We start from the raw sequence: 20,801 nt of genomic DNA, 5'->3' as shown, positions 1-20,801 counted from the left end.
CAAACGCCCAACTAATTTAGTCAGTACTATCCGGTGACTATTTATCCTATCCGACAGAAATAGTCAGTACAGTCCGAGCTGCCAAATGAGGCCTTAAGAAACTGAATGGTATGTATATTTGCCAATCCAATGGTCACCAATTTTTAATATTTAATTTAATATATATATATATATATATATATATAATTATAGTTTTTAGGGGTATAAATTGTTAAATTAATATATATAATTATTATAGTAATTTTTTAGGGTTATAAAATTATAAAATTAATATTTTGCTTATCGTGTATCGTGTTACCTACGTATATACCCGAACCAACCCGTTATCTTAACAGGTGCTTATCGGGTTACCTGATAACGATCCGATCCATTATCGTGTCGACTCGAACACCTATTAATTTCATGTTATGTCATGTCGGGTTATTGAATCGTGTAAAGAATTGCCAGGCCTATAGTGAACATCAACATTCTCTTTTCGCAATCGAGTGATAACATGAACTGCATATAAGCTAGCACTCCAAAAATCACCTGAAGTGGATGGTTTGCTGTCACGATATGGAATGGGATTTTCTCAGGATCCCTTCCACCAAATCTATCAATCCGGATCCTTGAAATTTGATCCAACAGTTAAAAATAGGAACCTACTTTAAAATTTATAATAACTTTAACCATTGGATCAAATTTTAAAAGTCCGAATTGGTGGATTTGGTGGAAATGATCAAGAGAGGATTCCTTTCCTCATGATATCAGCCGTGGGAGAGAAAACAGCATGTGTGCAGCCACTAACTCCAATACACGAATAGCTTTTGATAGTGACTGAGAGAAAAACCCCATTAATTTGAACTAGGATTTTCTTCCCTTCTCTTTTCATCTCCTTCCATCATCTCCTCTCATATTCTCTTATTTTGTCTTTCTCTTACTATAAAAAATTAGTATAAGATGTTGACGTGACTTAACTGTGACCGTTTAAATAGGAATGAATGAAAGAAAAAGAAAAAAAAGAGGGGAAAGAATCTTTCTCCCACGAATTTAACATTACTTAGGTCGAAGATTCCACCATAGATCATCATTAGCATTACCGATTTATAAGATTATTGTTTCTGTTTGGTTCCGTGGAAAATGGAAAGGAAAAATTATTACACCATAGTTTATTGTTGGCAGTTCTGATTTTATAATTAATTTAGCCTGTGATAATGAACAGAATTAATAATTTGCATTGACAGAGAGTTATGACACTTATTAATCTCCTACTCAGTACAAAAATAATAAAAATGAAAACCATGACGTGCCAACGTCTCAAGGGGAATCTTAATTAATTTTTTCATGGTACATACACTAACTGGTCTAAAAAATTAATTAATAGTTAAATCTTTCAAAAAATGATCTAGTAATATTTGCAATGATTAGATCTTCTATAAAATTCGAATCACTAAATAGTATGTATCATTATAGCGGAACCTCAAACATTCATGACCACTATGTGGTACTTTCTCGTATAAAACAACTTTGTGGAAAAAGTTTGATCGAGAGAAATTGAGGAAAAAGAAGTCGTGAAAGGAGGAAATATGATGATCGTGTAGCTTTACTCTATTACCTTTCTCGCATCTAAATACTTTTTATGTGTTTCTTTGGCATCTTATTAAGTCAACACGCATGCATTTTACATACTGTGTCTTAATCCACCGTTTAAATTTACATGACGTCCACCTGTACCTTCAAATCTCTATAAATCGTCTTATTTGGTTCAAAAAGACGATGCGTAATATGCCAAAGAAAGATTAGCAGTTTCTTCTAGATTCAATTAACCTTTCACATTCTCGTGTGATTAAGACATAGTAGGTACAATTTTTTTAGACGAAAGGATAGCGGTTTTATTATAATATTAAAAGCTAATACAAACATTAACGAGAACATTCTGGATAAAATCCAAGAGGTCTTCAATCCAAAGAGAGTTCAAAAAAACATAAAACGACAACTTAATTGGCCAAATTAGTATGGTGGTGGATTAATTTGAGAGCGAGACATGCCCGAGAATAAGCAAGTAAAAGTATCCAACTCTTAAATTCCTCCAAACCCAATCTTAGAAGATTGAGATGACACTCCAAAGTCAAAGGAATTCCATTCCAACTGAAATAGTCAAACACTTCGCGATTGGGCACTCAAGAAATTTTGTGTACAAAAACTGCAATATAATGAACATACACTCTTTGACAATGAGCAGAGTCAACTCCGAAAAGGAACTGACAAAGAACCAACTACTGTTCAACAATGTTTGCGAAACCATAAAAAAGCAGCGAAGTAGAACCAATAGGAGTCCATAATTGTTGATCGATTGGACTTGGAGTTATTTGATTTTAAATAATTGAGTCCCTGAAGTTCCTCGATTTTAATTGACAGTTCTCCTTTGAGTTTGAATTCGGTGGATAACACCCACCTTAAGATTTCACATTTGTTCTCTGATACAAACGGAAAACCATTTTGTTTCATTCTTAGTGGTTGGCTTTTATCTCCCACCTTCAACTTACAAGCAATAAACGGTCTAGTTATCTCCCAATAGCTTGACACTTTATTTTATTTGATTTATATTTTAGCATTTATATTATATTGATTTTATTTTTGTTTATGTCAATTTTTTTATGTTATTATAAATTCACTAGTCTAATTTCTATTATCGAATTGTATTTTCATCTCGTTGAATTCATTTTTATAAAGAAGCTCCTATTTTTTCGTGCGAGTTGTATCACACACTCATAGAAGTAGTGCAACTTATACTATCATGAACCAGAAGTTAATTGACTAAGTGATGACATGATTATTTTAGTCATTCATGATCCACAATGAGGTGTCAAATTATTACAAATTCGTATGGACATATTTGAGGCCTCAACAAAGTGCATGCGTCCTTGCAACTCATAAGGAAAATTGGTCCTTAGACCATCTAAGTCAAAATTGACCTTGGATACCAATTTTCTTCTCGAGAATTTAAAAGTGTATTTGTGAGCTTAATCAATATATAATTGTGGATTGTTTGACCAATGACTTAGATATATCTGTTATAGATAGTGTTTATATTATTCGCTTGCTATTACAAGCATAATTTCAAATTTTGTGGGCTATTCCATGCCACATGGGATTAGTTTGGACCACGTAATTTTTCATGGCTGATCACAAACTTTAAGACTTTATTCATTGCTAATTTCTGCTTGGAAGATGCTTTTTGATCATATGTGTTGGAACCAAAATTGCGCACATCCGCAGACGAAATGTACCATTTGGATCACTACCTTCAAAATGTGCCATTTTGTCGGAGAAAAAGTATAGATGTTAGCAGATGAGCAAAGAAGCACCATTTTGAGCTTGGTAAATGTATTGCTTGTAAAGTATGCGTTCGTGTATTATTTCAAGAGTCTTTTTGTTTTAGAAATATTATCTATCTTTTTTTATGTCTTGGGTTAGAACATAAATATTAATCAAGAGTCTTTTTGTTTGTGTATGATTTCAAGAGTCTTTTTGTTTTAGAAATATTATATTTGTCTTTTTTATGTCTCGGGTTAGAACATAAATATTAATCAACACTTATTTAAGAATCAGTTTTCTTTTTTAAGTAAACCAAATTATTTGTCACTAATAGAAAATAAGCACGTTAATCAATACTTAAGTAATAATCCAATCATTAATAACCAAATTATGATTTATAAAATTTGGTTTAAACATTTTATCTTCGTAGCATTATCCAGCTGTAAAACCATCAATAATACTACTGTACATGCACGATGGTGCGTATATATTTATATAGCTAGCCAGAATCACCACTGAATTATGAACCTGCAGATCGCAATCTTTTGTTTAGCCTATTCCTGATTACAACTTAATATTCCTCTTTTTAAAAGCTATTATGTTCGTACGAATTACTTAAAGTGGAGGTGATGGCTGCATATATTATTGTGGTGATGCTGGTTAAGGGTCCAATGGACACCGACATGGCAGCCATTAGATTCCTCCGTTGAGTCAAGTCCTCAATTCTTGAGACACACTCTAAACAGCCGGGACCCTTCCTTGCCCTAATTACAATGATCCAATATATAATGCCCTTAACAAACAGAAGGAAAAAAAATGCCAATGATGCTAATAAACAGAAGGAAATCTTCCATCAAATGGTCTTTGGAATCGCCGTGAAGCAAACCGTCGGCTGATTGCCTGGCTAAGCTTGCCAGTAAGAAGTTATGCACCAACAATTGGGTCGATAGACCTCCAACTTCTCTTGCGTATTTCCTCTCACGAGATGGCCTTCCTCTTCCACGCCCATTCCCGTGGAAAGTGATGCATGATGTTTTCAAATAGTTTTTATGTTGTTAGCTTGGCTGGCGACTATCCCGTGTTGGGTAAGTATTTCTAGTGTGTTTTTACATGATTGATGAACGAATAGAATGAATTAATCCTTAGGATTCTCACGAAGAACATCCGTATAGCATGCTATTCCTTACTTTTGGCCTTGCTGCCTGGTTTTGCTCTGTAGATTTTGTTTGTCATTTGGCTGCCTTTGGGCTTTTTTAAAAGTTCTTTTGACCAAAAGAAATTATATAAATCATTTTATTTAACTTACGATATTATTTACACTAACGAAGAGAGTGTAGGCTTAACTTCACAATAAGTAGCAATAATGTAGTTCAAATTTGTTGTTAGCGATAATCTAACCTAAGACCTCTCACTTATAAGTGAAGAGGATACCACTAGACCGTAGTACTAAGGTCTCATTTGGCACACCTGATAGTATTAATAATACGAAGCGGGTGTTTGGTGAGTAGGGGTGGGCACTTGGAATCGAAAACCGAAACCTAAACATGAATCGAATCAGACTGCACCGAACAATTTGGTTTTGCGGTTTTAAAACAGTTGCGGTTTCGAAACCGAACCGCGGCAAAGAAAACGGTTTGGTTTCGGTTTTGGGTTTTCAAAACCGCACCGAACCGAAACCGAAAAACCGCGCCATATATCCTACTAGTTGTGATGTTATGTTGCGTGGGTTTGTATGCATGTATCCTTGCTAGTATTCGGCATTTTCAATGTGGATCCTTACTATCATTCTTTCAATCGTTTGTGCTACTATGTGTGTGGTATACATTGCGCTATCAGAAACCGGCTACGTGTGTGGTATAATTGATAATGCCAATGGTAGTAATTTTAAGTACCTATGAAAGGCTGGATCAGATATATCATTAATACTTTAACCAAAAGTTAGCCTCATTATTTCCAATAGATGGTTTTCTTCTCCAAAACAATGGACAGAAACTAAAATATATGCCAATGGCAAGGGAGATATAGTTGAATATCAGAATGCGCAACAAACAAGACTAACAAAAATAATAAGAATATTATTAAACAAATAAGAATGCCGAAACGGCTACACAATCCTAAGAAGCTACATTGTGACTAACTTTTTATATACTGAATAACAAGCATGCTATTTATAATAAACTAACCCTAACCCTAAAAGGTAAGAAATCGAAACCCTAATTCTAATGAGCTAAGCTCAAAAAACCAAACATTCAAATAAACTAAAATCCTAATATTTTCCTAACAGATATTACTCTGCTTGCAGATAACATCGAAAAGTATGTTAAAAGTGAGAACATCTAGTTGACATTCAGGCTCTTGACAATTTGACAAAGCATTTCATTGAAAAGTTTCAATCCTTACTACCATTATAATTGATAAATGTGTTGTATGGTTTACCTCGTAATGGTGCTAAGTTATTTCTACAGTTTCGGTGCAGTTTTGATGCAGTTTCGGTGCAGTTTTGATGCAGTTTTTTTTTTTTTTTTTTGCAGTCTGCACTGTTGTTGCTGTTTTTGCTGCATGTTCATGGATTAATATATGAGAAAAATAAGATCGTTTTATGCTTAAATAGGTGTATATTTTAAATTGTACATTTTTTTCTCAAAAATCAAACCGAAACCGTTTGAAACCGCACCGCACCGAACTAAATAGTTTGGTTTCATTTCGCTTTTGGCTTCAAAATCGCACCGAACCACATCGCGCCCACCCTTATCGGTGAGCTTCGTTTGAAATAAGCACCGGACTACTTAATCCGAACCCACTTATTTTATACTCCTCACACCCGGTTATTTATCCCGTCTAAAACCTATGTATTGTTAGTCCGGTGGATCCTCTCACTCACTCAATCCCTCATGCAGCAGCACTCTCCTTCCACTCTCGCATTTCCTGCTCGCTCCCTCGTCTGGATAGCTGCAGGTCAGTCTCCATCGTCTTCTTTTTTTTCTCTCTTTGTTCCTTCCTTCTCTTTTACACACACATCTCCCACCTCCTCCGTCTCTCCCTCTCTCTCTCTCTCCCCGTTACAGTCATAATAGTAGTTGTAGTAGTAGGAACCCTTTTTAAATGTTCATCTGTCCTTTAAATTAATACATGAAATTTTGGAAGTAGGGTATTTGTTGTATTGATTTGGTGGGTTTTCTGTTCTGGTTGTGGGTGTGCTCCTGCTCAATTGTTTGACAATTGTCCGAGTTAGTTCGCCTTCGATCTCTAACAAGAACAATTTTAATCAAACTTTCCATGGGTTGAAGGAGGAAGAAATTATTCAAATTCTTCCGATCTGGGCTCCGATGAGGAGAGGGATATCAATTTGCATCTGGGCTCTACCAAGAAGGACGAAGCCAAGAAAGGGAGCTTGACTTTCTCTGATTATGGTTGATTTCTGGGCTTCAACAAGAAGGACGAAGATGAGGAAGACAATCTAGGCTTCAACCATTAAAAATATTTATTTTTGGGATTTTTGTTTTTGGTTGATCTGTGTGTGGATTTTACAAGGATTCTAAAAGTTGGATTTTTCCATAAATTTTTGTAATTTTTTGGAATCCTGCTTAAATTCATATGTATATTGCTGAAACTGTATTCAAGAAATGTTGTATACCGAACACGGTATAAATAATACGGTCTTGGTCCAATATTGCACTAAACTTCTGATTAATTAGTCAGTACTATTCGATAATTATTTATCTTATCCAATTGAAATAGTTAATACAGTCCGAGTTGGCAAATGAGGTCTAAGTGGCTATATAAATCACATTTAATGAAGCTAATTTCTATAGGATAATATTTGGAGGAATGCACATATCACACGCAAATAGTGCTTTATCGCGGTGGCGTAAAATAATTATGTCTATACATCTTGATGCGGGTTTGATTACCACCAATTCTCCTCCCTTCCAACGACTAACAATTTAACTCACTAATGTTATCGTTTATCAAAACAAAATGCACATATAACACCACTTATAAATAACGTTTGTCAAAGAAAATGCACATATTATACTGCTTACAAATAAGGTATTGCATCCATCTATATGAAACAAGTCGACAGTATGAGTACCAAGTAATATATTCAACAGAGGCGACGCTGAGGGGAAGCGAAATGTGCAATTGCACAGGGCTCTTAAATTTGAAGGGCCCCAATATTTGTTGGTATCTTATATTTATATGTAATAATGTTATATATTATAAAAAATACTTTTATTAGCACTTTAAAATCTTATAGTGCACTTTTATAAGTACAATTTTTTTTTTCTTTCTAAATATAAAAATTTGGAGTGCACAATGAGATATTATGAGTCCTAATAACAACACCTTAAAAACGATTTTCTTTTCAATTTTATTAATTATATAATAATGCTATATATTCAAGTGAAACTCTAAAGTTAGAGTTTTTGAAGGTTTTTTTTCCCTTTATTTGATTGCTTAAGATTGAACTGTTTTTTATTATTTAGTGAAGGTTATGTTTGTAACTCTTTTTACTTATTTAATGACACTTGTAAACTTATAATCAGTGAGTCCTAAATGTTATTTTGATTTAAGTTATTATTTTTTAGTACCAATATATTGTCATACTTTAAAAAAAATATATCTTAAAAAGGGTTTTTTTTATAAATTTCGCACAGGACCCCAAAAATCTCAGAGACGATCCTGATATTCAACATGAATACTGCTCATCTATTTAATACATTTAAATGATTAAACAATGTACAATTCAAATGATTCTTTTATAAAGATAATATTCAAATAAATATTAAAAAAGCTAAAATGTTCTAAACATAGAACTTATCCGATGAAGATACATTATTCAGAAGAGTGAAATATGTACATGCTCTATTAAGGAATACAAGTTTTATCCATTTCTATTCGCATTTTCTTTATCTAAAAAAATAAATTGATACACATAGTCATGGAAAGTCATGGGCCATACCCTTCAAGGTGTTGGGTAGCATATGGATAATCGGAGTTGGGTCATATTTTTTATTTTTGGTTATTACTATTAATTTTTTATTTTGTAGTTGTCCTTGCATATTTTTTCCACACTTTTTTTTGTCGACAAGAAACCATAGATTGGTTTCTTGTAGATCCCCACTAACAATACATAGGAGTCATTAAACATTGCTTAATGAAATGTGGAATGAATTTGTATAGTCAAACAAAGTATGTAAAACTTTATGGGGGCGTTTGTTACACCGAACTATCTCAAACTGGACTAACTTTAGGGACTAAGCTGGATTGGCTTGGCATGGACTAAGTAGTATAAGAATAATGAAGCGTTTGATGTAGTGTAGGACTAAATCACGGATTAAATTATTTTATAGCTAAAATACCTTTTTGTCATTTTCTTATTCATTTTATTAATATTTACACACTTTTTTTTATTTGATTCTCTCTCCCCATCCCTCTACTTTTCTTCTCTGGTTTGCATTTTCTTCTTCACAAGCCTAGATTTGCTTCCACTAATAATCAAACCCAGAAACTTCCTCTTCTTTTCATTTGCTTTCTCTTCAATTAAAACTCATATTTCTCTTATTTTAATTTACTTTCTCTTCATATCAAACCCAGAAAAATCCCTTTTTTTTTTTCAATTTGCAAAGGCTCGGATCGTCGGATATGTCGACGACAAACTTGCAGACGCATCCTCCTGGCAGAGCGCTTGGCAGCCTCGAGGAGGATGCAAAGGTTAGTGGCACGAGATCTGGAGCTGTAGCCTGCGGGTAAGGCCTGTGCGAGAGCTGGAGCTACTGAATCGGTTGATTGCAGCCCGAGAAAGAAGAAAAGCTTAATTGCGGTGGTTAGGGATCTGTGGAAGACGAAGAGGAAGACGACTAAGGAAGATGACTGAGGAAGTCAAAGCATCAGCACGGTGATGAAGCGAAGCGATGGTCTTAGCAATCCCCCATCCTTTTTGCCTGGCCTCGCTAAGCTCAGCTAGCAAAGAGTTTAGTCAGAATGAGTCCGAGCTTGTCCCATTAAACTTAGTCTTGGCTTGCACCAAACATGGCTTAATATTCTTAGCTAAGCTAGTCCAGTCTAGTGAGGCCTAGTGAGTGCAAACAAACACGCCCTATATGGCTATCATAAACACAAATGTAATTCTATAAAAGGTTCTTAAAATTTAATAATTATTTAACTATTCGATTAAATTTGACAAAATTTTAAAATTTAAATGAAAATTATAATTTGTTCATTTATTATTTAGAGCAAGTCCACCGGGAACAAAATGTCCCAGCCCTCAGTCCAAAAAACAAACTGGCCCTCAGTCAATTTGCTCCAGCCCACAAAGTTGCCTGGCACCCAGCCCATGCCAGGCAACAGACCAGTCCAATTTTGACAGACCTAAGAGCCAGCCTATTTGGCTGGCGCTTGCAAGACAATCGCTCGTGGGCGCGAGTAGCCGACAAGGCTGCAGAGGGCTGTCAACCCACTTGTGCTCCGGAGCCCATCAGCAACGTGGCATGCTCATAGCTGTTGGATTTCCAACGGCTAGTTTTTGTAAACCATTGGATTTCCAACAGTAAAAAAAATTAAAATTGACTTTTAAAATGGACCGTCCGATCACAGATCAACGGTCCACGTTTTTTCCTCCAAAAAATTAAGAATTTCACTTTTAAAAAAATACATAAATTTTTTAATAAATTTAGATATTATTATTATTATTATTATTATTATTTTATTTTTTATAAATTCAGAAATTAAAAATAAAATAATTATTTTATAATAAAAAATAATGATATTTTAATAAAATGGAGTAGATTATTTTTTGTTAGGGATGAAAATGCTTTGGTCTATTACTGTTCACTGAGATCTATTACTATTCACTTGACTGGATAAATGCGCTGAATGCTGACATAAAATTCTTAGGGATGGACTTGCTCTTAACTGTGAGATAATATACGATCCCTTGGATTGAGCTAGTGTGTTGTTTGAGTTGTTCTGATTTGTACGTGAATAAAGTGGGCGTGGGTACGTGGGACCAGAGAACAGTACAAGGGCGTGGCTCATGCTTTTTCAGCAACCCCGATGGACCCACGGCCCCATACAACTGCACCTCCAAGCACCGGCAACGCGTGCTTCCGTGTCCACCCACCAAACCTCCCTCACTCCGTCCCCCCGTCTCTCTCCCTCCCACCTCTCTTTCTCTCATCTTTACATAAAATAAATAAGTAAATAAATAAATAATACATCACGAGATCATACGAAAAAAGAAAAAGTATAAAATACCTGGAGATCACGAAACTCAACACCACATCTTATTGATAACCACGACTTCAGAGACCGTCACAGACGATCGATTTGATCGCACTCCTCTTTTTATTTTATTATTTTTTTTTTACAATTGATATAAAAAATTAATATTATAGTGATCTTGCGTAACATGCATGATGATCCCCTTATCTTGCATAATTTTCATGGCCATGGATAATTGGATTCGATCCTCCTTTCCAATCTGTCACTCGACAAATTAACATTAACAAAATAATATCATTGAGCAAATGACAAAACCCACTCCACCAATTAGAAACCAGAAACATATTTTGTTTATGAATTATCCATCTTTTTTTGCCATCAAATTTTCGTGTGATTTGCAGCCATTGCATATATTCACTATTTGGGTCCACTTCTCTGGACGGTTTGATTTTGGTAACACCCCCACTCACATGTCCAACCAACGGCTATATTAATCATTCTACTAGGTCTTGGTCTTTGCTTATTCTTATTAGGTGGAAAGTCAGCATCAACTCATGCGAATGTTAGAATGAGTCGTGTATGAGCTGATTCTGATTATTATTTGTGAGATGTGAATGATAAAATTGGTCGTGTGTGGGCTAATTTTTGCTATTATTTGTGAGACACCTTATAAATATAAATGGTCAAAATCAATATAAGACGTGTATGCAATTGAAAATCACACTTATTGTCTCAATTTATACAACAATTAAAACAACTTTTATAATTATTTTCTTGGCTGTTGACGCCGAGCTTAGGATTTACGAGAAATTAATTTTGAGAAATTTGTTGAGCGTTTTATATTTGCGATCATGCATAATTAATTACTAATTATGGAAGCCATCATTGAATTTAGTTGTCATTTAGAAATGATTTATTATAATAATAATCTTATTTCATTAACAAGTTATTGAGCATCTACCCATACTTGTGTGTGTACATAACGATGAATGATGTGGCTTGTTATGTTCTCGTACAATAGATGATCACTACATCTTCACAGTCTAGCTTATTACATAATAACATACGAAATTATGTGTAAGATCAGAAATTATGCTATGAACGAAAAAGAATTTTCGAAGAATCTAATAACTCAACCCCACCCATCATACATTTGATGATTTACAATGTACGCTTACATAGAAAAGATATGCATGGTTTCTTAAACTTTACCCTTAATTAAATTAAAATGGAAAACGACAAGGCTAAATTATAATAGAAAGTAGAATCACAATGATCTAAAGCTTCTGTGGGAGTGTGCTGGATTTGATCGATATCTCATGTTCATTCTTTAATTTAGGAGAAATTCTTAAATAGGAATTTCTGTATACAAGTTTTTTTTTATTTTTAATATTTTTAATTTTTTATACATCGATATATTAACATCAAGAAGTAGATGAATAAGTTGATATCGAATTTGTTATTTACGATATTTTAATTAAGGTTTCTCACTTACAAATAAAGATGAATATCAATACCATTCAACCGTATACAAACTTCTTTGCTATACTATTCATAAGATACATGCTTATTGTACGGTCGTGATCTAATTGTCGGCAGGCCAGGCCATGCCACGATATTCTTCTCATTTTCATATTAACATGCCTTGTACTGTTGTACAAATTATACAATTAGAACACATAATCGAGACAACTGTAGATTTGGATATATTATTCTCGGGTGCATGTGAATCACTGTGTTGTAAGTTTAAGCTGTTATTCTACTGATTGTCTTTGAGTTGAGCAATGTACCTAGTTTATGATCCTTAACAATTATAAAAATAATTAATCACAAAGAGATTAGATAAAATACAAACTGATCAATATCTCTATATTATATATTTCAATTAAATAATATTTGCGTTGCTGGACTTGTCTGGGGAGGCATCTCTTTCACAAACCTTGAATCACATTGGCTAAGAGCACTGGGATTTGTTGGGCATGCCTCAAAACCTAACTGCAACAGCAGCACTTTGGTTTCTGTGTGTGAAAGAGAGATTCTTAAATTCTTCAATTAATTATTTTTTAATTTTTCTAAATGTACTTGAAGCTGTAGTATATCCTGATAGGGAATGTGAAGGCAAGTTCATATTCTACAAAACAGAAGCTAAGCCTTGCTGCTGTATATATTTGCATGTTTGAAGAGCTTTTTGCCTTTCTTTGAAACAGTGCTTTTTCCAAACAGTGCTTTTATTTCTGTTGCCTTTTGCTTATTCTTCAAAAGAACACAAGCTGTAGTTAATCTCCTCAGCTCTTGAGTACCTCTTTCTGAAACGTGCAGGTCAGAGATTCAAACTTGATCATTCTTTCAGTCATATAGATTTGTTCTGTGTCTTTATGTTTTACTGTTATTGCAAAAGCATGTAATTGGGGTTTTGATATTGTTTGGACTGCTCAACTCATCTAAGTTGGTTAGAACCGTTACAACCGTATGCTCCTCCTATGCACACACGTTTGAGCCATCTCTCTCATAGTTTAGATACTATCGCTCGAATCAAACAAAAAATTGTTTGGAATGCAAACAAGTTTGATTTTGGAGGCTGATTTTTATATGGAAAGGAATCTAAATTAATTCCCAGCAGTTACTATTTGCAACTGTATATCGCTGTGATGTCATCATCTGGGATTTTGGGAGGTAGGCAACTTGAACAGAAAAAGGATGTTTAATTACCACTTAAATGAAAAGGGTAAAAAACAAAACAAAATTCAACAGTAGGTAGCTGAGAAAAATCGGTAAAAGCATAAAATAATTTACAGATGATTTAGTACTGTGCTGCTGATATAAGTGAGGCCCTGTGAAGCTGGAAGATATTTTTGTTGTGGTCCAAAATTGGCTGAAGCAAGAAGTGGAAAAAGAAGCAGACAAATTATACTAAAAGCAGTTTGCTGATATAATCCATTTGTATTGGTGTTTGCAACTCATCATAGCAAGTGCTCTCTTTGTTTCTATGCAGAATATAAACAATCATGTTTCTAGCACATTAGTCATTCCTTCCTATCTAAATACATTTTCTGCCTTTTTTTTCTTCATTTGAGCACAACAGTGTCAGACTTTCACAAGTCGGGATATATTCTTGCAAAGGTTGCCAAATTAAACTTCTAAGTATGGAGAAGCTTCTGAAGCCATATGATAAGGAGTATATGAGGATGGCCATCCTAAAGCATGAAGAAACTTTCAAGGAGCAGGTAATAAATAATAATTTCAGGGTAGTGATTTTTACAGTCCCGTTTTCTCCTTCCGCACTCCTCCCCTTATTTCCGTCTATTCTTTCTCCCTTGATTTATTCAGTCTGAAGGCCAGGAAAAGAAACCTGGGGAGTGCGGAAATCACTTCTGTAATTCTATTCTAATCTGTTCACTCCTTTCTGTTTTTAGCTTGTGTCTAAACTTGAGTTAGTGCTGCAGGTATATGAACTTCATAGGCTGTATCATATGCAGAACATATTGATGAAAAGCTCCATCGGGAAAGGCAGGCCCAATGGACAGAAACAAGAGAGTTGGAATTTAAATTATCATCAGAACCAAGAGGCACAATTTAACCCACAAAGGAAACTAGATTTAGAACAGCCTGCAGCAGCAGGAGCAGAAGAGTTCATTGCAGACACAGATGGAGATGATGGGGTGCTCGAGATCATAGATGAGAGTGAGATTGAGTTGACTCTGGGCCCCACCAGATACAACAACAACAGCAACAGAAGCAGCAGCAGCAACGGAAGGAAGAGAGGAGGAGAGGCAGCAGCCCTAACGTTATCAGATTCAGCAGGTCCAAGTAGCTTCTCATCTTCTTGTTCTACTGGATCAAGCCATGCAATAAACAGGCAAAGTAGTTTCTCCAGGAGGACCAATCAGAGTAGTACACATGGGCAGCTGCTGCCTGCTGACATGGCATCAGGAGGGTACAGAAGAGGTGGAGGTAGTAAAATCAGCGGCAGCAATGTTAATGGTGGCGAAGAACAGTTAAGACAGGATGAGGGGCTAAAACTGCCTCATTGGCACTTCCAAGTTTTAAGCTTGAACATGACTTGAGATGATCTGATATGATTTTTGGACCTCTTCTTCTTACTTCTTGACTAATATGTGATTGATGATGTTTGGGTGAGCTTCTAATTAGTTGGTTAATTTTCTATTGTGATGGGTGGAGTTTTGTATAAAGATCATCATTTGTCTCCATTGCTTTATTTCCATTTTCAGTTTTATAAAGAAATGTAATGAATATGATGAAATGGAGATGAGTAGCCACGGATAGGTTTTACCGTGTAACTAGGCGTTACGAGAGAGATAAAGAAAAGTGATGTACTCGTAATTACACCACACTCAAGATTATGCTCTACTCACTTTGATCAGCAGAGATATTATCTTGTCACCTTGTCACTGGTGACAAGAGGATTGTTTGAGTGTATTTTTTAAATACGTGACAAATATGTATTGGATGAATGATGCTATTGAGACTATATATCTTGGTTGGCTCTCGAACACAATCAGCACAACACTCCATCAGGGTTCATGGACAACTTGACAAAAGGGGAATCTTTTTTCATCTTAAGATGCTGTGTGTTCAATTCAAGCACCTGCGCTGTTGACAAAAGAAAGTTTATCTTATCTTATAGTTACCTGACAAAAGGAGATAGTCTTGTCAAACCTTATCCTCCACAGTCTACACGCAAGCTCAAATGTTTTCTAGCAACATTGTCGAAAGGGGATAATGACACGTTTACTTACCTGAAATAAGTATTTGGAATTATTCCAACTAATGATTATTTCTACGTTTATTAACACATAAGAAGTAACGAAAGGATTCTTAAGGAGGATTTCCTTAAGCATAAGTTATTATCCATGATTAGAATAAGAAGAGACCAAATGTAGATTTCTTTCTTCTTCTCGTGGTGACTTATCATCTGGACGGTTGTATTGCACCTTCTCATAATTTGTAAAAATAATGGTTACAATTGTGAGAGAAAGTGGAAAACTGAGGAATCTAAAGTTATATGCTACTGAGGTGGTGATAAAGTCTGACTTCTCCGAGTTCTATTTCATCAGGGGTTTCAAATTTTGAATTACTTGTTCTGATCACTAAATGATATGTTCTGCAAAGAAGAAAAAAACCTTGTTTGCATCAAATTATCTGCAAATAAAGTCATCTACACGTTTACCAAAAAAAAAAAAAAAAGAACGTGTAAATTCTCAACGATTCATTCATTCGCAAGTCCGATTCCTCCCACCTCCGTTCATCAAAGATTAATTAAGGCCTTCAATTCACAAAGATTCAAAGTAAATGATAATGTCAGTACTTTAGGGTTTGGTTAAGGTCATGAGTCCTTTTTATGAAGTCATCACATATAATAGAAAGCATCTCTTCAGGGTTGCATGATAATTTTGCCCCCGACATGATCAACATGCTGCACTGCCAGAGTGTCCGTCTAGCTACTCTTTAACTTTTTCACAAAGGGTTTAATCATTTGAGCACAGACCCCACAAACGCAGTAATGGTCTGGTACAGTAGGTCTATTTTGGTTTCAGGACGGGGTCCTAGCTACAAACAAAAGCAACTGTTTGGATTGAAACAGAAGGATGCCTGTGGACTATACTAGTTGGAGGTTAAGATTTGTGGTGTGTTTACTTATTCATAATTGACTTATAAACAAGGGAATTGATTCTCACTCTTTTTCTTCTTTTACACACTTTGTTGATTTCTGACATTTAGATTGTACAAATCAAAGAAGAATTGAGCGGAAGAAGAAAAATGATGTGTGAAATTATTTTCCGACAAACTAGTGGGGTGGATGTAAGCAAATACCATGTTCTTCTACAGTAAAACTAGTTTAAACTCATGTTCATAATCTATGCATAGTACGCGCCCTATTTAGTAATACGGAATGCAAGCTCAAAATGAGCGTGCCAACGGACCATTGCCGTTTAATATTGATTCCAAATAGGTAAACATGTAATAAGAGTGCGCCTTTTCTGTTTCTTTCTTTAATTTCTTCTTGATGACCAGATGCACTAAACTAGTTGGAGATTACATGGATATAGCAATCAAATTTTACCACAAACGATCATACATACACACATTTTCAAGACTGCAACACCAAGCCCATTACTGTGGCTCAGTTTTTGCTATAAACAAACTTCAACTGAAAAAGATTATACTCAGCCTCTCCACTCTTTTATACTCAATGCCATTAAATCGTGTAATCTTATTCAAAGCGAAGTGGCAATGTTATTTACAATGACATCACACAAAGCACAACAAAGATGGAACAAATTAGAAATTCAAGTTACAAATTATCCCAAGCCTAAACAAAGCAAACAAAGGCAATTGAATTTAGACTTCTCATAAAGCAGCATAGAGCTCAGTTACACACTGAAGCTTCAGGAAATTGAATGCCGCCGATCTTTGGCAGGTTTTGTTCGGCCTTTGGCACCGGTAGGTGTCACTCCATCTGCACGCACAAAGGGAGAAAGCTTCCCAAGTTTTTTCGATACTGAGTTTATGAATGATTTTCGAGGCAGCGGAGGTTTGTCAGCAGATGTTGGAGTGTTTCCCATTGGACTGATCATTGCTGTTCTCGTAGTAGACGTTTCGAGTTCTTTCAGTTTCATTTTCATCTTCACCAATTCCATTTTCAGCTCCTCGTTTTGTCTGCGCAAGATGGTGAGCTCATCAGGAACTGGGTGGATATCAGTGGAGTATAAGCTCCCTTTGGATGGAAGAACAGAGGATTCAGCACCAATGGAATTGCCATTCATGACGTCTCGAAGACGCTGCTGCTCATAGTATAGCACTTGTACAACAGTTTGAACAGGAAGCCGGTCATTCTGCGCAGCGTGAGCGCAGGCCTCGCGCGAAAGTTTCTGGCAGTCCATCATACTGCACACTTTCTTTCTCTCCATATCACTCAGAGCAGGATGAGCCTGTGAAATGTTACAAGATAGGTGAATTAACGTAAAAATTTGTATCAGAAAATGCCATTTGAATCCAGCTGAGAGATGTTTTGATCCCATGGCAATTTCATCTCTATTAAAACGGAAGGGTAGTTATTTTCACACTCTGAATTCTCATTTTGCAGTCCTCCCCTTGTTTCTGTTCCTCGATTCTCCCTTGATTTATACAATCCAAGGCTAGAAAAAAGGAAGGAGTTCAGGCGGAGAAAAGGGGAGTGCGAAACTCACTACCCTACATAAAAAGCCTAAATAACCTTTGTAAATACATGTAGCATTCGATGTTAAGAAAGATGTGCACCTTTAGGTAGATATCTATTGCTCTATACATGCCATCTTCTGTTTCCCTTGATTGTTCTGGAATTAGTTCAGCAATGCCAATGAACTTTGAGACGGATACGTTACGGTCAGTGGCTATTTCAGCCAGGTAGTTCTCCATTAGCTTTCCGACACGTTCCATGTCAGTCGGAGGAGAACCAAAATCATCCTCTGCATTATGTCCCAAACGGCTCCCCTGCATTTCATATTCAAGGTAATTCGTCACGATCCTTTGCACAGTGTCGACATCAAGCAATGTGTCCCCGGTATAGGAATATGATGGAATCAAGAGATCATCTAAAACAGCCTGTGCCAATTGAAACCCCATTCTCTTCTCCAAATCTAGCTGGCAAGCAACTGTTGTCTCCAGGGTTTTCGCAGCACGAAGAAGCATGGAAAGAAAGCTAACCGACATTGCATTTTTCTCCCTTGGCAGAAGACTCACAATTGTTTCTAAGACAACCCTCTTCTCGTGCTCTTGTCGCGGCTCGATTTTCTTCCTCCCCTTTCCAAATATTTCCTATGCCAAAAGAGGATTTATATATCAAGACATGAGCTACTAAACTGAAAATTATGACATTGTGGAGTAAGATCTCACCAAACCTCTTAGCGATTTCTGCGCATAGAGCATGAGTACTGGTCCGAGAGCATATTGCTTAAACCCTCTTGCCATCATTGCAATCATAACACGTTGGAACATATCGATTCTAAGAACAATTAAGTCTTCAGCCCACCAATCCACAACAGGCTTTGGATGATACACAGCTGAAGAAACTGCACCCTCATTGCCGCCATCAGCCCTACTGGACACACTGAACTGGCTCTCTTTGCAGGCTATAAAAGCAATTGCATCTATGCAGCGGTTCACTAATTTTACCTTCTCCGCCATTGGGAGGAAACTTTCTGACATGTGCAAAACAGTAACTGCACCTGCTAGGCTCTTCAATGCCACTTCATTTAAGTATGCATCAGCTCTTCCCACAAGGTTTCCAACCCCGTAGTCCTCAGTCATCAGAAGATACTCTGCCACACATCGGAGCATTGCGATGTTCTCTGTGCTTATCTCGAAATTTATTCCATAGCAGAATTTTGCTGCAAGCTCAAATGCTTCTGATCCGCCCGGAACATCAGATAGTTCAATGACAGATAGATCAGCAGCATCACTCGATTCTGATATCAGTTTCCTTATGTGTCCACACTTCGAAATCAAAGGGAACTGCAATTTTGGTAGGTCATGTTAAAATTAAATAATTTTTAAGCCTTTCCATGTTTGTTTAATTCATCCATACATTAAAACAACAAAAATTAGTGACAAAAATTTAATTTGTACCAAATAATTGTTCTTAGTGCTACTGGTCACATAATTTGATACATGAATCAACACTACAAGTTACCTTGTGCAATGAGAAGGAAACCCCTCCAACATTAATACTAATATCGCTCGGAATCTCCTGCGAAAAAATCCTGCAAGTTTCAAGATACGTTCATTAGTCTTTATCCCTATATTATAGGAGAAAAATCATTGGAACTAGAAGAGAGAGAGAGAGAGAGAGAGAGAGAGAGAGAGAGAGAAATATTTCATGAGCAGAGAGCGTTTATATCTGCACCTGTTTTTGAATACCTCTCCCCAAACATCACTTGTATCAAAAACAGGAATAAAGAAAAAACACACAGAACCAATTAAAGAGAGAAAGGAAAAGATAGAAGCAAACCATTCACTAGTTCTCTTCAAGGCAGAAGAAAGAAGCTCCTTCTTCTTAAAGGACATGTTGGCTGTGGTAGTGGGTGCAGTACTCTCCTCGCCAAGTTCGATATCCGCCATGGAAGTAACAGTTGAATGTTTATCATGTTCAGTTCTCCATCTCCATCATATAGTACATCAAATAATAGCACAGAGAGAGAGAGAGAGGAGAGAGAAGGATTGAGCTGCTGCAATTTTACTGTAGTGAAGCAAAAACCCTACGTACGCTGTTTTCAGTACGTTTTTGTTTCGTTTTGACCTTTATCATTCAAACTTCCTTGAATATATAAAGAAGTGAAACAATCATTCTGCAATAATAAGAACAGAAAATATTGAAGCACTAATAATAAACCTGCATTATCCAGCTTCAACCTTCACAAGTAATCATCAGACTTAATGAATTACCCAAAATGCCTTCTTCTTTGGGGAGAGAAACTAGAGAGTGAATACAAGTCAAGGGGTAGGAGGAGGGAACTGAACGAGTGGCATTTGTGATATTATTGGGAGGAAGATGGGTAAAAGAAAAAGAAAAAGATGTAGGGGTTATGGTGTGTGTGGTGTATGGGCATGGGGAAGTTGGGTCGAGAGGATGAGATGGCTTTTGCATGTTTTTAGTGGCAGCCAACGGTATGAAAATCAACGTGGGACGTGGGAAGAGAAACATTCCCATCCACAAAAAAGGTGCCTCATCTTCCTAAACCCTTTCTTTTTCTATGCTTTATTTCTTCTTCAAAATTCACGAGGCCAATGGTAACATGCCTTTCATATCACTGGATGAATCAGCAGGGTTACTTGCCTAACATATATATTGGCTTTTGTTGGGGCTTTTTCTTGATAAGACCTAGATTGCCACCTCTAAACTAGATAAAAATAGAAGACTAATTATTAATGGTTATTTGGAGGCTTTACATGGTATAATCAACTTAGTCATGCTATATCGGGTGAATTGATAATTAACATACTCTAAAGGATAAGCTCGTCGTTCACCTATCTCATATGATGTGTAAATTAGTTATATCACATGATTACGTTTCAATATTACAACAATTTTCCTATATGACAAGTTTATCTGAAGATTTTACGTGGTATAACCTATGGGTCATGTTATAACAAGTGGATTGATATTTAGTACTATACATCTAAAACATAAACTTGTCTTCCATCTATCTCATGTAACAATAAATTAGTTATACCGCGTGACTGTATTTCAGTGCTACAATGATTTTCCTATATGACCGCACGCA

General features: G+C 36.0%; 2 protein-coding genes and 1 long non-coding RNA gene across 5 annotated transcripts; 2 read left to right on the top strand and 1 right to left on the bottom strand.

The window, feature by feature from the left end:
* Positions 1 to 4,003: 4,003 nt before the first annotated feature.
* On the top strand, positions 4,004 to 6,977 carry LOC126584795 (uncharacterized). 3 transcript variants are annotated; one of them, XR_007610123.1, is made up of 3 exons: positions 4,020 to 4,382; positions 5,829 to 6,252; positions 6,445 to 6,977. It is a non-coding gene; the product is annotated as an uncharacterized LOC126584795 (long non-coding RNA). The 3 variants fall into 3 exon arrangements; XR_007610115.1 differs by having other exon boundaries at positions 4,105 to 4,382; positions 6,530 to 6,977; XR_007610117.1 differs by having other exon boundaries at positions 4,004 to 4,382; positions 5,829 to 6,977.
* A 5,554-nt stretch (positions 6,978 to 12,531) lies between these two features.
* LOC126583937 (uncharacterized) lies at positions 12,532 to 15,010 on the top strand. The gene is made up of 3 exons (XM_050248487.1): positions 12,532 to 12,840; positions 13,604 to 13,745; positions 13,965 to 15,010. Exons 2-3 carry the CDS (start codon positions 13,665 to 13,667, stop codon positions 14,583 to 14,585), a joined length of 702 nt encoding a protein of 233 aa, XP_050104444.1. The 5' UTR covers positions 12,532 to 12,840; positions 13,604 to 13,664; the 3' UTR covers positions 14,586 to 15,010.
* Positions 15,011 to 16,733: 1,723 nt separating this feature from the next.
* Positions 16,734 to 20,303, bottom strand: LOC126611918 (BTB/POZ domain-containing protein SR1IP1-like). The gene is made up of 5 exons (XM_050280233.1): positions 19,529 to 20,303; positions 19,211 to 19,280; positions 18,415 to 19,032; positions 17,800 to 18,336; positions 16,734 to 17,471 (listed from the first exon to the last, which is right to left on the bottom strand). The coding sequence occupies exons 1-5, from the start codon at positions 19,636 to 19,638 to the stop codon at positions 16,929 to 16,931; spliced, it is 1,878 nt and encodes a 625-aa protein (XP_050136190.1). The 5' UTR covers positions 19,639 to 20,303; the 3' UTR covers positions 16,734 to 16,928.
* Positions 20,304 to 20,801: the final 498 nt, after the last annotated feature.

Source organism: Malus sylvestris, chromosome 2, assembly GCF_916048215.2.
Source record: "Malus sylvestris chromosome 2, drMalSylv7.2, whole genome shotgun sequence".
In the NCBI taxonomy this organism is placed as follows: domain Eukaryota; kingdom Viridiplantae; phylum Streptophyta; class Magnoliopsida; order Rosales; family Rosaceae; genus Malus; species Malus sylvestris.
This window is presented reverse-complemented; position numbering and strand designations above follow the sequence as displayed.